A 17,423-nucleotide genomic window follows, 5' to 3' on the forward strand; every position below is an offset into this window, starting at 1 on the left:
CATTAGTAAGAAATACCACTTCTTACTAATGAAACACTTACTGATTTTGGAAGCAGAGTCATACCTTAAAGGTGTAAACAGTTAGTTGAAATGTCATCATTTGATAAAAGAACCCCTAAAAAATATAGTTCCTTACTTCAATGTGTTGAATGTGGAACTCCTCAGAAGTGTCTTCAGTTCTTTACTCTTCTTAGTATTTGTAAAATACCACCCTCAAAATACCACTCCTCTCACTGTTATTATCCTCTTTGCAGATGATACAACTGTATCTGTGTTAGAAGATTTTACAGGATTAGAAAATCCTGTTAGGAGTTAAATAATTTTGCATCAGATGGATTGTATCTATCTTTAAATATGAATAAAACCACTGTAATTAATACTTGAGAAGCATCTCAAGTATTAATTACATGGATAGTGTTTCCAGTAATGATAATAGTAATAATTTTGTTGCCCAAGGATACAATTTCTGGATGTCTTGTTAGTTGATAAATATTTGTGTGATGATTAAATTGAGTTCTTTTGACATAAAACCAAACCATACTGTTTTGATTAACATATAAAAGATATACTAGATTAACTTAATAAAACATAAAACTTGTCATATTATTAAATGTTATTATGCATATATATATATATATATATATGTATATATATATTCTGATCTAACATAATATACCTCAAGCCTTCTTCAGAAAGTCAAAATAACGGCTACTAATTAGATAAAGCTGAATGTTTTCCACAGTTGTTTAATACTTACTTAAATATGTACTGACAAATATTTAGCAATTAATGCCTTTAAAATTGTCATTTTATTGTGTAATGATTTTATTTACTTATTCTTTGTGTAGTATATCATTATTATGTAAAATAGTTCTTTTTTATAAATTGTGAACTATAAACACTTTAATTTCTTTAAAATTTTGCATTTTGTAATGACACTGATTACAGTTCCATTTTTTATAGTTTCTTTTGAACTTTGCAGGCAAACGCTGGAGCATTCCTCATTGTTATCCAAGCAAAACTACCATCCCTGATGTCACTTACACAATGTATACGTGTATTATGAACTGATCAAAGTATTTTTTTATTTAAGGGTATTCATAGAAAGGCTACCAGGTCATATGTAATAATTATTTTGGAATACAAACTAATTTTTCTTTTTAATGATGGTTAGTACAGTTACTATTTCTGTAATGTGCCATAGTTATTCAAGTAAGTGCTAAAAATTTTATCAAATTAAATTTGGAGTCTTGAATGACAATCCAAAGTTTAGATGACGATGAAATCTGCTTGTTTTAACATTGTAAGCTATCAAACTAGCTTATAGAATAACTAGACATAAAAAGACATTAAAATGTGTACCTGACTTGGAAGGCTTTGATTCATTACTTTCTGATGCTTTAGCGACATCCTGAAGTTTAGAAAATGTCATTCCTCTGATATCCTGTGGTGTTAAAAATACTTCAAATTCTCTTTCCAGTGTCTGTTTGATTTCTACAGCCATCATTGAATCCATTCCTAGTTCTGCTAGAGTAGAATGAAGACTCACAGTCTTCAAATCTCTTAAACCTAAATGATAAGAAGTCACACAAATACAATCAGGAAAAAATTAGAAACCCTCCATTTTAATTTTAAATGGCATCAGCAACAACTGAACATATATTTATTTATACAACTAGAAAATACATGATTGGTTGTTAAGTGGCTCACTTATAAATATTTTTTGTATTTTTTTAATAAATTTGAAGTGGAGATTTTAAACAAATTACTCAAAAAAAATTCAATTAAGTGTGTAACTTTGTACTTGGGTCAAAATTCTAATAAGCACTTACCATTGTGACTTGAAAGAAACTATTTTTTTTTTTTATTTGACTGCAAAATTAGTTTTCAATGTTAACACACACTGTGCAGTAAAATTTAAACATGAAAGCCAGAAAGAGAAAGAATACAAGCTTTTACAATGCTTTACAAAGAAACAATGAAAATTAAATATCTTGAAATGATGAGGTTTCATGACATATTAGAGAAGAGATAAGTTTATGGTTGAATCTTGAAAAAAGAAAGTAGAGTCCAGCAGATCACATCAGCAATTAAAAAGAAGGTATGCTGTATGAAAAAGTCCTATCAAAATAATATAATAAAAAAATGTGCAGTTGAAATAGTTTATCTTGAGACAAACTAATTTTTCTAATAACTGCAGTTCCAAACTATAATGACTGACTGTCAAGGAAATGTAAATATTAAAAAAAATGTAGAAAAAGAAAATAACAGAAAAAAGTAAATGATGATAAAAGTTTTGTTTTTTCAAACTGAATCCCTAGTCTGTTCAATAACATTAGTTTTGGACTTCTCAGTTTATATAGTGATATGTTATGTTTTTGCCTATGATATTCACTTTAAAAAGTAAAATTTAGCAATGATAAATTACACAGTGACATTTGATTTCATTAAATGTGGATGCTATCCTCACAAATCAGATGAAATGATAATCAACATTGAAAACTACATTCACATAATTCCTGAAGAAACATTAAAGAAGGTTTTAATCAACATAAATTATGAGTTCAATTGAGGTGTATGACAGGCGTTTTCAATGTTTATCTATAAACATTTAAGTAACATTTTTAAAATGATCAATTCTTAAAGAAATAGGCTATAAAAGTCATTAATTCTTTGTTAAAAATAATGATATGTAGTCTAATTGGATCATGTTACTTTTTGGTCGACTATAACTTTGAAGGGTAAAGTTTAATTATTATTGATATCAGAAATGTAGAACAAAATATTGTTCTGAATAATATCATTAACTACCTAAATAAATCATTAATTGCATTAAATAGACATTTTATTAAACATCTATTCTTGCAACTTTCACCAGCAATTGAGATGCAGTAAAATAATAGGAAAATTTATAACATAAGGTGCTCAAATAATAATAATAATAATTATGACCAAATAATAGTAATTTTTTTGAGAAATACAATGATTGTAGATGTGTGATCAATAAAAAAATAATTAAATATTACAAATTACCTAGTATACTGACAACAGTGTCAACAATGTTTCCAGCACTGCCACCACCACTACGTTTTTCAGCAACTATCATACTTGCGACCACTGCATCATCTCCTTTGAGGAAAACATCAAGTAATTCCAAACAACTGGTTATTCGTTGCTGTAATGTTCCACCTACAAGGTTAAATAAAATTTCTGGTAGATAAGACATCCACTTTCTAAAATATTATAAATAATCAGAAATAAAACATTATTATTACAGAAAAATGGCAGATAGAAAGAGCCATAATTTTCTATGTATGATTTTGAGAATTATTGATTCCAATCTGTACTGTAGCACGGAGATGCTAACACAACGAAGGAACAAAAGATAGCGATGTCTATGTGGCTTATTATTTTTGAATGAACATCTCTAGACATAAAATACAATAACTAGTTCAGAGATTTAGCCACAAAACTTTTTATATCATGAAACAATCAAACAATAAATAAAAACTAATAATTTACTAAGAATTTGGCACTGTTGGTATTAATACAATTGTATAAAATAAAGTTCCGCTTACCAACAATTTTAAAAGTACATATTCAAGTATTTTTGGAGCTGTTACTCCATCATCAGGGATTTCTCCAAAGATGTTAATTCAAATTCAAATCTATAATTGTATTTAAATTAAAACTGTTACATTCATAATAGTCGGTTGTCAAAAAATAAAATTAAATTGTACATCAATAAGATTGTAATTAATTAAGTCGTATAAATATTAAGAACATGATGTTACGGTCTTATTGAAGTACAATTTAATTTTATATGGTAACAATTAATTACATTAATTGACAACCCGAAAAAAAGAATGAATTTTGCTGAAAAGAAAATTAAAATCTGCTCACCCGTTCGCTTGGTAGGTGCGAAAAACGTTTTTGGGTAGTACTTTTTTTAAATCTCAGTCTAACAAAAATAACTATAAAATTACATGATATTACTTCTTAAAATATTTGAAATAAACATAATCTGTGGTTATAACAGTGAAAATTATTTTTTTAAATTCCAACACAAAATTTCGCCCTTAAATATTTACAAGGATTGAAAACTTATTTTTTTTAAAATGAGGCGATGTAGCTTGTTTTTTTTTTTTTTTTAGGGTGAAAAACGGTTGAACGTTATCATCGCCCGGAAAATAAATAAATAGATAAATAAATAAAAATAATTCAAGGTTTTTAGATAAAATTAAAACTTAAAACTACTATCACAGAAAAAAATCCGGAATGGGTGTAAAAGGCCCATTCTCGGATAACAAAACCACTAATATGTAACTTAAAACTATGTTAAAAACTATCACATTAAAAATAAATAAAACTTAAAACTAAAAAAGGAGATAAAACTTAAAACTATTACGTTTACAGTCTTACAACTAATATCACAAAAATCTTACAACTAATATCACAGACGAATTTAAAAAAAAAAAACAAAAAAATATGAATATATATATAGAAAAAAAAAAAAAAAAAAAATCCGATAGGGAGTGTAAAAGGCTCCCTACTCGGATAACAAAAACAATACATAGGACAATACATACAATTACGAAAGAATACATACTTATTAAATTTTTTGCATTAACCCTATACTACGTAAAAACACAAACATCCGGTTTAAAACCTCTCCATCGTCACGCAAGACACCACGGATGTTACTAGGTAGTTCAAACCCACGACGCAATGCCGCACAACACATGCAGTCCACGAGTATGCGGCGCACAGTCACGCGGCAGCCGCATCCCGCGCACAGAGGTGGCTGTCCCCCCGCAAACAGGCACCCGCGTGCGACCCTCGCGCGTACCATCCGCAATCGACAGAGAACCACTTCCCCACGCCGGGGCCCTCCGCATGAGGAGCCCCACGGCAACACAGAATCCTCAACCTGACGGAGCCCACCATCAACGGCAGCCGTCCAATCACCCGGCCACCTTGTTCCACACAGTCAATGAAATCAGAAGTAGCAACCCGGGCGGCGAAAGGAGGCCGGCCACACGCCTCCCCGGCAGCGGAATCCGCACGCTCACCACCCGGAACCCCCACGCGGCCAGGGACCCAGCAAAAACCCAACTCTGTGCTGCGACCACTCAACCCAGCGACCGCGCTGCAAACTTCAATGACGACAGGATGCCCGGAACAAAGGTTTTCCAAGGCTTGGAGAGCACCACACGAGTCACCGCAAATAAGAATCCCTCCACATTCAGGGCCAATGATGTTCAGAGCCCCATCCACAGCGCACAGTTCAGCGGTAAACACACTCGCAACACCGGGCAGACCAAACATATAAGCCCTCCCACTAACAACAAATGCACACCCAACCGCATCACCCTGCCCCGATCCATCAGTGCATACAACCGCGTCCGGCCCCATCCCGGAGAGAACACACTGAAACACCTGCTGAAAGACAACAGACGGCGCTGACTGCCTATTGCATGCGGTCAGGTCAAAATCAAAATTCATAAGGTTCATTCTCCACGGAGGACATGAGCAAGGACACACAGGAAAGAATGACGGCTTGTCAACATCTACATGCTGCAGCAGACGCCAGGCACGGACACCCACCGGCGCAGCACGACCCGGACGGTCCCCACACTTTCCCAGACTAGGACCTCCAAAGACCGACTCAAGAGCCGGGCGACTTGGCTGTCCTCCGAGACGAGCAAAATACGACAACAAAAGCTGGTCTCGTCCATCCCAAAGTGACGGCTCACCACAGTCCACCAGCAAGCCCGCGACAGGACCAGATCCAAACGCGCCCGCGGCAAGCCGAAGGAAAACATGATGCACACCATCCAGCATCCCAAGCACGGCCCGACGAGCCGATGAGGAGGCCACACAACCGCAATCCAAACAGGAGCGAACAAAGGAATAGCAAAAACGCATCATACATGATCCATCGGCTCCCCAGCCGGTGCCAGCAAGGACTCGCACCATATCCAGAATCCTGGAACATCCCGCCCTCAACTCCCCCAAATGCCCGACCCAAGTAAGACGGCCATCAAAAATCAAACCCAAAAACCTAACGCAAGCAGAGACAGCAACAGTCTCACCGTTCAGAAAAACCCGCGGAACAGAAGTGCTTCGCAGCCGAGAAAAAACCACACATCCCGCTCCCTCGGACGAAAATGTGAAACCAGCAATCCCGGACCAAGCCTCAAGGTGATATACAGTGCTCTGCAGTAGTCTCTCCGCTGCAGGTGCCGAACGGCCCGCAATGCAGACAGCAAAGTCGCCAGCAAACAGAGAGCATGAGACAGGAGCCCGAACACATCCGGCAATACCATCCATGGCTACAGAAAATAAGGTGGCACCCAACACACTACCTTGGGGCACTCCATTCTCCAAGATGACACCATCCGAGAGCGAATCATCCACACGAACACGAGCCGCTCGGCGATTCAAGAATCCCCGGACAAAAGCAAGCATACCGCCCCCGACCCCCCGAGAGTGTCAAGAACACCACGCCGCCAGGCTGCGTCACACGCCCTTCTCACATCGAAGAAGACAGCGACGAGGCGCCGCCGACCCAGGAAAGCGCCCTGCACGGCTGCCTCCAGCGACACTAAACGGTCAACAGAAGATCGTCCCTGTCGAAACTCCTCATGGCTTTCTGTCTCCGGAGGAGACAGAAAGCCATGCCCCTCCAAGCACCATGCAAGTCTGCGGTTCACCACTCTCTCCACCATCCCACACAAAAGATGTAGCTTGTGGCACATCATTGGAAGGCCCTTTGAATGACAAGTAATTTGGTACAAATAAAATAAAAATTGGTTCACTGGTATTGAAGTTATTAAAATGTTTTTTTTTATTTAGTTTTTTTTAGGTTATGTTGGGATACAATGTTACTGACCCGAAGCATTAGGTCTGAAATCGTCTGTTCTTATTAAAAATATGGGTTTTAGGTTTCTCCAGCATTGAAAAAACGAACCAGTAAACAAAGCATTATAACATCAGTTAAACATACGAAGAAACAATAATAAGGTACCTACTTCTTTGCTGGCAGGTTATAATTTTTTTTTGTCAATTATTGAGATCTTAGTTTCTATGGTAAATTTTTGCAAATTGTTTTCTTTTTATAGAAATAATTTTTCGACAACATTGGATCTGGATCTTTTAATTGAATCATTTCTTCACATAATCTAATCCTTCTATCAACATCATCCTCATTCAGTTCTTGACGCAGTTGAATTTTTTTACGAAAACATTTCTTCAGTTTTAATATAGTGAAAACAGAAACATAAGAAACCCTAGTTTCACGGGATATTTTACGAATTAAGCTCTAAGGATTTGCTACTACATTTCCCAAGATTTCAACCAAAGTTAATTCGTCTAAAACCTGTTGTCCTGCCGTTTCTTATGACAGATCCCGTTTCTTGGAAGTTTTTTACAAGTTTTACAATGTAAGAGTGTGAAACAATTTTATTTGGATGCCGTTCATTAAACCCTTGAGCAGTTCTAGCAAAAATTTACCATAGAAACTAAGATGAAACACAAGCTACATCGTCTCATTAAAAAAAAATAAGTTTTCAACCCTTGAAAATCTTGAAAACATTTAAGGGCGAAATTTTGTGTTGGTAATTTAAAAAATAATTTTCACAGTTATAACCAACCACAGATTATGATTATTTAAAATTTTTTAAGAAATAATATCATGTAATTTTATAGTTATATAAAATAGTTATAGCTATATAGTTTTATAGTTAGTTGGACGGAAATTTAAAAAAAGTACTACCCGAAAACGTTTTTCGCACCTACCGAGCGAACGGGTGAGCAGATTTTAATTTTCTTTTCACCAAAATTCATAATTTTTTTCGGGTTGACATTAATTGTTACCATTGCTATTTAAGATTTTTTACTTCGGGTAGGTTTAGTGGAGAAGGTGGGTTCCACCCCTTTCAAAATAATTTTAAAAAGGTTCCCCCTGAGAATGGTATACATGCCTGCAAACAGAAATTCAATGGGACTGATAGCTGTTGAATAATAAATGTGGTAACTTTTCAAATGATCACCAGATATATATATATATATATATATATACATTTTTTTTCTTATCTATTTTATTCTTTTTTTTTTGAGAAAAATTGCTAGACTGAATAATAAAAAAGAAAAAATTAGTTTATCATAGTTGCATTTTAAAATTTAGAAACAACTTTTGGGGCACAGTATCAATCTATGCTAAATATGAAACATACATTTGTATAAGTAGATTTTTGTATCACTAACTTTACTGATCATTCCATGTTTATACACATTTAAAACTGTTATGCATATAAAAGCTTTAAACTTAAGATAGAATGAAGATATTCATGACATCAGAATAAAGAATAATAACTATATTCAAATCAAACCACATAGCTTAAATATGTTTTAAAAGATCTCATCAAATATGAGGGTTAAATTAATACAAAGTTTCTAAATTTATTGAAAGGCTACATAAAGGAAAATAAACTTTAATCTCTAGCCTGACTATAATATACAAGTTTTATACATAAAAATATTCTCTTATCATCTCATTTTGTTCATTGAAAAGGTAGTTAATTTTATTCAGAAAACTTTTGTTAAAAGCATAATTTTCTATAGTAAAAATATGAAAATAATCTGAAGTAGTTAAATCTCTACATAGTACACAATGTTCTGCCAGTAAAATTTATTTAAATAACAAAAGAAATAAAACAAATGTTAAATTAAAGATTTTCAGTCAATTGAATTATGTTTTCTACAAAATCATGTAGTTTAAAGTTATGAAATGTTGAAAAACACTATTAAAAAAAAAATAAAAAATAAAATATTAAAGTGTTCAAAGAAATATTAGCAAATGGGTGTATAACAATTAAAAATACTGTTGGTAGTAAGTAATAACTAAAATAAAAATAGATGATATGCGTTCCACATCTGAAAGAAGACTTACACCATGATGACTTTAGAAAAAGGAGAAGGTGAAAGGAAACAAGATGTGTGTGCTGAAATGCATTAAATTATTTATGTTAGGAAAATCATGCAAGTGGAATAAATAAGTGGCTGGAAGATCATTAAAATAAATTTTTACTGAATGTATTACATTAAACTGATGGATTCTTATTCTTAAAACTTAGTATTACTCATGCTATAAATAGGCACTAGGTCTAAGATGTATGATTACATTCTACTTCTAAATTTCTTTGATACTTTCTGTCTTTTTGTGATACACATAGCATGCTTCACTACAACTCACTAGTATGTCTGTAGTTTTTCAACAAAAGGAAGGGAGATTGAACAGGATTACACAAGATATGTTATGTACACCCGCTATTTAATGAGTAAAAAATTAGAATGGTACTAAATTATGAAACAGTGATTTCCCTGGGATAATTTCTACCACAGGAGGCACTGATTCCAAGAATATTTTGAAACTACCTTGTATCACTAGTCAACAGGGAGAAAAGTATACTGCAGTCTATAACTCAGAAAATCCAGAAGCATAAAATATTAAGTGATTCCCCAGTAAAATGTGAATAAGTATTTAAAAGGATTTTTAATAAATATTTAAAGCTTTTGGTGATTCCTTAAATAAATTTTCTACTGTATTATTAATACTTATAATTACCTATTACAAGTTCAAAATTATCTTCTTGCATTTCAGCAACTAGGCCAACATCTCCGATTGCACCCCACTGAATTGCCACAGCTGGTAAATTATCACTACGACGTAATTCACACACACGTTCCATTACTGAATTAGACATACCATAATTAGTTTGACCAGCATTTCCTCTACCACAACTGACACTAGAAAATACTACAAATTGTTGCAGATTCGGACATAATACTCTCGATAATTTATCCAGATGTATCGTTGCACATGCTTTTGGACCTGCTGATATGACAAAATCAGTTTCTGTCAGATTTTCAAACAAACCATCCTTTAAGACCTGGAATACATATATTGTTATTACGATCATAAATATTTATACAGTAATTTTCTATACATATATATTTTTACACTTATAGAACCGACACATTGAATATATAGACAGATTTATTTTTATACATTTTTAAAAATGATTCTACAATAAAACATTTTTTAATCAAAACTATTTTTATCCTTAATTATTTTTTTAAACTAAGCAGCCCCATGGTTTTAAAATGAAAATATTCAACATTTTTTAACAAAAGGAAATATTCATAACTTAAGAGCAACAGGGTGGATAATTGGTATCAATCAACCAGGGTATTCAAATAGCTTCTACACCTCAAATTATAAATTAAGTAAAGAATTGTACAGGCTATAGTATAAAGCTTATATAAAAAAAAATAGAAATTACTACCCACAGCATCACTGATATACACGCAGATGAGCAAAATCTACTTTTAGGATCATATTAAATTACTTTAGGATATTATTTTTTTTTGTTGCAATTATAGGGGTATCAACTACTTTGGTCATTAGCCCCTTTCCACACCAAAAAAAGAGAAAATATTTCTTTCTCTTCCTCGATAAACCACTAGCAACATAATAAGCAGACTAGTTTTGTCAAAACAGATCATCTAAAAATAGATTTGTTAAAAGGTTATTAAAACCCCAAAGAGAAACACAAAATGACAAGGGTGTAAAGGGCTCTTGCCACTTAAAAACACTCAACATTTTTAACAAACCTCGTCGATTCTATCAAAATCATATAGTTATTAAAAACTCATTCTTTCATTAAATTCATCATAATCTTGTAAAACTCTTCCTATTCTTATCGCCTAGGTTTGCCCTTAGGCTATCCTTTATTCTTCTTCTTTCCATCTTTCTGAAGGTTTCGATGCTAAATTCCAAGGTGTCTGAGGCCTTGGAGATGGAATCTTCTAATCCGCTGCAGTAAATTACAGAGGATGTCTTGCTGCCGGTATCTGATATTGGCTCCAATGGTGCAGTCAGCAGTGCATCTGAGTCAAGACTCGATGCACTTACTGCTAAGGCATGTGGAGCAGCTGAAATGCTCACCCTCTCATTTAAAGGCTTCTGTGCCTTTGGTGGGTCCATTGCTGGCAAGGTCAAAGTTCTCTTACAGCTTAATTTATCTAACAGCTATATTAATTTATCTTTTATGTTATCTAACAGCTTAATTCCTGGCTTCACAGATGCCTTAATGGGCATTTTCTCAATTTGCACTTTTGCATGTGTTGCTTTTGATTCAGGTTTCGTCTGTGTTTCAATCTCATTTTCTTTCTTTTTCCCACGGGTTGAAGACTCATTGCTAGTTTGTACAGAATATTTTTCTTTCGAAGCATCTCCTTCCTTTGACGTCGGATTAGGACTACTTTTCCTGGATGTTCGACTCTTCAATTTGTCATTAATGATACGTTTGATCATCTTAGCCAATGCTGCTGCTAATTCTGAGAGTATGTCCTTTGATTTAAAGGAAGCTGCAAGACTGGCCACAACTTGTGTGCATGATGCAATTTTTGGCGTTCTGCCAAACACAATTTTCCTTGTATCAAAATAGCTAAGTATTGTCTTGACCTCTTGTACAGCTATTTCTTGTTTGAAAATCAGACAGATCCTACATTTTGCAGCGTGGTGCCCATGACAGTTGACACAGACATGAGGATCACTGCATGGGTCATCAGGATGTAATGGTGAACCACATACACAGATTTGCTTCCTTGTACAACATGCTGCTGTTCTGATGTCCAAAGTAACAAACAGGAGTTGGGATAAACGAATGTACATCCAACATCTGAAATCTAGCTTTTATCTTCTCTGGACACTTTGGCTTACTAAAAGTTAACATGTACGATGCAGAGGGTTCTTCTTCAGAGGGACTTCTCCGTTGCATCAAATGTTTAAGTGATGACATGCAAAAACTCCTTGTTCCTTTGGATGTAGATGTTTACCAAGGCATTTACATAGATGGCATCCCAACGAGGCCTGGCTTATTACTGTGAGATGTTATCAGTTAGAGGGTAAAAAGACGACATCCGGTAAATCCCATCAGGGGTAGGAACGGTGAGGAGATGGTGTGGCGACTGGAATCGTCACAATTCCGGAGGTGGGTGTCTTCCTTTTCGGGGATTGGGATATTCCTTTGGATATTACACTCTGATCCCTTGGATGTGTCTAGAGTGACTGTGGCTTTACAGGCTGATATTCAGTGATTTTTGAACTTGTGGGTCGAGTGTACACCTTCCAAGGCTCGAGTCTTGCTGAGTGTTGAACTGTAGTTACGGTTTGCGCCAACTAATTTAGACGAATCACTGTCCTCTCACAGATACACAGTGTTAAGGCGATTATATGGACCTGCATCCGCTTCACAGCGGCGAAGATGTGGCAACGACTTCTGGTTATAAGTCCCTGTGACAAGGAGGTCTAACAGGGGATCACCCCTGTTAGAGTTCGTAATCTGTGGTGGTGTGTTTTACGTTCCGGTCTAATAGCGGCGAAGAGGTACTAAGTGCGACAGGAGGATAAAGGTTTCCGGCTACCCGTGCCTCGCTGTTTCGCTGTCGCACTTGTGGGCTTGCCCAAATTTTAGTAGAAGGAAGACAGCGAGAATTTATAGTTTAGTTAGTTAGGCTAGAACCCACAGGGTTGGTCTAGTGGTGAACGTGTCTTCCCAAATCAGCTGATTTGGAAGTCGGGAGTTCCAGCGTTCAAGTCCTAGTAAAGTCAGTTATTTTTACACTGATTTGAACACTAGATCGTGGATATCGGTGTTCTTTGGTGGTTGGATTTCAATTGACCACACACCTCGGGAATGGTCAAACTGAGACTGTACAAGACTACACTTCATTTACACTCTTACATATCATCCTCATTTATCCTTTGAAGTAATACCTGAACGGTAATTCCCGGAGGCTAAACAGGAAAAAGAAAGAAGAACTTAGTCAGGCTGGGGTATCTCCGGCCATGACAGACTTCGAAGTTAGGAAGTCCAGGCGGAAGAGGAGGGCGGAATGTTTTCCTTCCATCTCCTCAACTTCAGAAGGGTTCTATTTGGGTGTAGGGTCACCAAACCGGGGTTGAGAAACCTACATTGGTAGATGAAAAAGGCCAATGGCAGACCTAGCAGTTCTGTCCCAATAGTTCAGGCGGCACAAAACAGTTTAGAAAATCTTCTAACTTTTGTATAGAACCCCCGCAGCATCAACGCAGGAGTAAGGAGTCGATTTCTCCCTAGACTTTGACAGTTTCAAGATGTTCTATCTGTTTTGGTAGAAGGTTTCGAGAGTTTGGCTTCCAAGCCCGAGATCGTCAAAGTGGTTCAGGCACCCGTTCCGGCCCCAGCACAACCGAGGCGCTATGCCAAAGTTGTGTGAAGCTAGCCTAGGAAAGAAGCAACCAGAGGTTATATTTGTAAACAAAGTTGAGGGATCTACTAAGATTAGTAGGCAACTCAAGGAGGACTTCCAAGTTGCCCTTCGTGGCAACAGGAAGAACTTAAAGATTAAGGAAATCAAAGAGACCAACAAAGATCTGGTAATGGTTGCAAATGATAGGGAGACTGTCCGAGTCTCCCGCAGTTAAACAACTGGAGATTGAAATTAGATCGCAAGAGAAAACGTAGGCCCCGAGTCACTCTATATGACATTGACCAACGGCTATTCGATGAGGGGGTTCTGTCCCGTATCCGGCAACAAACACCGATTTGGATGAGGTCTCTTTTAAGCAGTTGTGTAGTATGCTCTTCAAGACAGGCAAGCGTGATGCCCAGCAGTATCACGGAATTTTCTAACTAGGCGCTGGTCTCTTTAAAAGGTTTGTTTCAGAGGGAAGGTTGTATGTTTATTTCACATCCTACCGTATCAAGAAGTATATTGACGTGCAGAGCTGCTTCAAGTGTTGTCGCTTTGCCTATAGGGCCAAATTCTGTAAGTACGCGTAGGTCAACGCGCACTGTGGCGAGGAGGGCCAGAAGCGTGAGGATTGTTCGCAAAAGACTGAGACTCCCACCTGCGTTAACTGTAAAAGGTTACGCACAGAATACAGGCACTCGGTCAACAGTATGGACTGTAGCTGTTATTTACGTGGGGTAGAATTGTATTTCAATTTCCTGGATGGCGTGGTTTGTTTAATTGATTGTTTTGTGCTTGTGTTGTTCAAGTAGAGTAAGGTGATCAATGGAGTCTCACTGCTGTTTTTCTGCAGCACCCGTTTATTGGTAAGGTTGATCTGCCAGGTTACGCGGCTGGAATAAATTGTTCATTGGATATGGCAGTAAGTCAGTCATTCTGTGCAGAAAATCATTAGATAGTTCAGTTGTTGATGCAATTGCCAAATCGCTTCTTTGGCAATGGATAAAAGCGGGGAATTCGTTGTAGAGCTCACGTCCCTGTTCATCAAGGGTGCTTTCTGCGCAGGATGATGGACGACCTACATTTCTAATATTCAGGCTTCGGTCTGAATGATCTTTGTGAGAGAACCTGGCGGAAAGAGTTTCTCCTGCGGTTATTAAAACCTCTGTTCATTCTACTCTATGAGGCACTAGTGGCTAGCTTCCTTTGTTTCTTGCCTTGCGTTGATTTGCTGAGAGGGTTGATTTTTTTAGCGTAGTACTCGAGTTGCTAGGGAGCCGTCTAGGCAGTTGATTGGCTCGAGGTAGACGCATTTGGCATCGAGCCCCGGTTAGATTAATCTAAAGTCATCAGCAGAGGTCGTGTATTATTCACGCTCCCGAGACGGGCCTTATGGTGTTAGCTGCAGCAACCTGCGATGCTACTGCGTATTGGGAAGGTGAAAGCATTGACCTTTTTCCCGTTAATGGACCAGATCAGGGTAAGTAAATATCACGGGGGACTCTGCGATGGAGCTGCGTGGGAGACAGTATGTATGTTCTCAACTCTCTGGCAGACCAGACTAGAAGTTCAGTTAAAGTAAAGTAGATTTGTTTATTGTAAACAAATTAAATTAAGGGCAAAAATAGGTCTACATTACTGTTGTTGTGAACAACAAATTTTGTGTGGTATGAGTTTTTGTGCTGAATTAGGCTCGTATCTACAAAGTTATAACATTTATGTCATATTTAGCTTGTTAATATAGTACTGAACAGGCGCGGGGTTCGCGCTTCCGTGAACACGGCTAGCTAGTTCTGATAGCAACAAAGTAGGCCATAAGATGTCCGAAAGAATCCTGCAGCGATAGTAAAGGCTGAGCGTTAAATTACTGATGTAAATGTTTACCGAGGCATTTGCATCGGTGGCATCCCAACAGTGACCGGCTGATGACTGTGAGTTATGAGAGGGCAAAAAGACGACCACCGGTAAAGCCAATCATGGCTGTGAGTGGGAGGGGGGAGGTGATAACTGAAATGCCACGAGGCGGGTGGCTTCCCTTATGGGGGTTGGAATGTTTCTGAAGTTCCTATACGATTTACTCTTTTGTTAAGTTTAGCAAATCCCTGTACACGACTTCACCCTTTGAGGTGTTCAAGGTATTACGAGGAGCAATCTCAATGTCCAAGACTTCAATCTTGTTGGCTTTGGTAGCCTTAACGACTGAACGTCGTTGACAATTTCTACAAAGTTTTTCTTGTCTCTTCAACTGGTCCTCCATCATCATCGTGATCACGAAAGGGCTAATCTTCGAGATATAGCCGTCTTTCCTCTTGATTACTAAATATTATGGTACCGAAGAGTAGCGGATTTCTTCGGTCGAAACTTGGTAGTTTCCTTCTTCTTTTCCAGATTTCTGAATTTTTCATTATCGCTGAATTCTAACTCTTCCTCCTCTTCGCTAGCAAAGACATAGGGTCTCTAAGACGAGAGTTTTACGCGAGCCCTCTGCCACGGAACTTGTGAAAGTAGAAGATTCCATAAACGTATGTTTCACCAGTCAATATGCTACAAGGTACGGGCGGAAAGACGGTTGGGCGCGCCTGGGATCATATATCCTGCCTGGGTTCCCCCAGTCAACCGCCTTCCACAGATTTAACCGGGCTGGGGAGTCAGGTATTGCCTGACTCACGATACCGACATCCTAGGGCTCGCAAGTAGCAGCCCACCCTCAACCCGGTTCCACATCCGAGAAGAGGGATGAGCACTCCCCGTCCGCACTCCTTCCAGTGCCGGCAAAAACAAATCACGATCATATCTCCCGCCCTCGCTGCAAACAGCGAAACCAAAAAGTACAACTACATCCAGCTCGGACAGTTCAAGTAAATCCTTGGGCAGAAACCTGGGCAAAACCATTGCTCAAATACCGAAGTACCGTGACGATGCCCGCCCCGAAGTTATGCGCAGATGTTTTCGTATGGACGTGGGGTTGGATTTATTCTGACTCATTATTATTATTATTTTTTGTTTATTTTATTTTTTGATACAGTGGGCATCGATTACTGTGGTTATTAGTCCTTTTTGCAAACTAAAAATTCTCCACTTTCATGAAAATAAGTGACTAGGTCAAAAGATCAGACCTGTCAAGGAGATCATCTGGAAAAACAGACTTATTATAAAACTTTAAAACCCCAGAAAAACACAAGATGACAAGGGTCGTCAGGAGGACAAGAAATGTCGTCAAATCTATCAAAAGCGGGTGTAAAGGTCCCGCAGTTATTAAAAACACATTCTTACAGAAATTTGTCATCAACACTAAAACATAAAAAAAAAACTCTCAGATAAAAAGTAACGTCAATAAATAATGTTAAGAAATAATAGTCGCTTCAATAAACCGCTTATCCTAAGAAACGATCATTTTCTTTTATTTTTTTTCATTAAACGATAATTCAATTGCCAAATTTCCGGTTAGTTTTAGCACTATTCTGAAGTCTCTGTATAACGTGCATTCTTCTATTATATGTTTCACTGTAAGGTATGTGTCGCAGCTTTCACAAATTGGTCTCAGTTCTCCTGCTAGAACGTAGGGTGTAGTAAGTTTAGTATGAACTACTCAAAGTCTTGCAACGGTTACTTGTTCTCGACGTGTTAGAGCATTTCTGTTTTAATGAGAAATGGGGTATTCTTAATAGAATTAAGCTTAGTTGTAAGTGCATCCCACTTCTTTATCCACTCCTTTCTTATGACCTGTGTGATGTAGTTTTTAAGGCCATCTAGTCGAACTAAAGTAATGTCGACTTGTTTGCTGTTTGCCGCTTGTTTGTCCGATTTATCAGCTACTTCATTACCAGGAATACCGGCGTGGCCAAGTATCTATATCAAGATGCACTGTTTACCGTTATCTTTGAGATTTTTAATTCCTGTAAATATTTCTTCAACATGTGCATCATGCTTGAACACATTCCTTAAAGCAATGATAGCACTTAAAGAATCAGAGAAGAGAAGCACTCTCTTCTCGTTGTAATGCAATACGAAAAGAGCTTGCTGAATAGCATATAACTCTACTGTATAGACACTGACTTTTTTAGATAGTCCCAAAAAGTGGGATTCGCCATATACTACTTAGGAGCTTCCAACGCCGTTCT

The 17,423-nt window shown here is 37.1% G+C and overlaps 1 protein-coding gene across 1 annotated transcript in view; it reads right to left on the reverse strand.

The window, feature by feature from the left end:
- The window catches only part of FASN3 (Fatty acid synthase 3), a 280,712-nt gene that overhangs the window by 26,292 nt on the left and 236,997 nt on the right, over positions 1-17,423 (reverse strand). Inside the window, exons 31-33 of the mRNA XM_075362162.1 lie at positions 9,629-9,953; positions 3,034-3,189; positions 1,363-1,569 (exon numbers count right to left, since the gene is read on the reverse strand). Coding sequence (XP_075218277.1) covers positions 1,363-1,569; positions 3,034-3,189; positions 9,629-9,953 — 688 coding nt within the window. The remainder of the gene's footprint in view (positions 1-1,362; positions 1,570-3,033; positions 3,190-9,628; positions 9,954-17,423) is intronic.

The sequence above is a fragment of the Lycorma delicatula genome, chromosome 4 (genome assembly GCF_047948215.1).
Source record: "Lycorma delicatula isolate Av1 chromosome 4, ASM4794821v1, whole genome shotgun sequence".
NCBI classification, from domain to species: domain Eukaryota; kingdom Metazoa; phylum Arthropoda; class Insecta; order Hemiptera; family Fulgoridae; genus Lycorma; species Lycorma delicatula.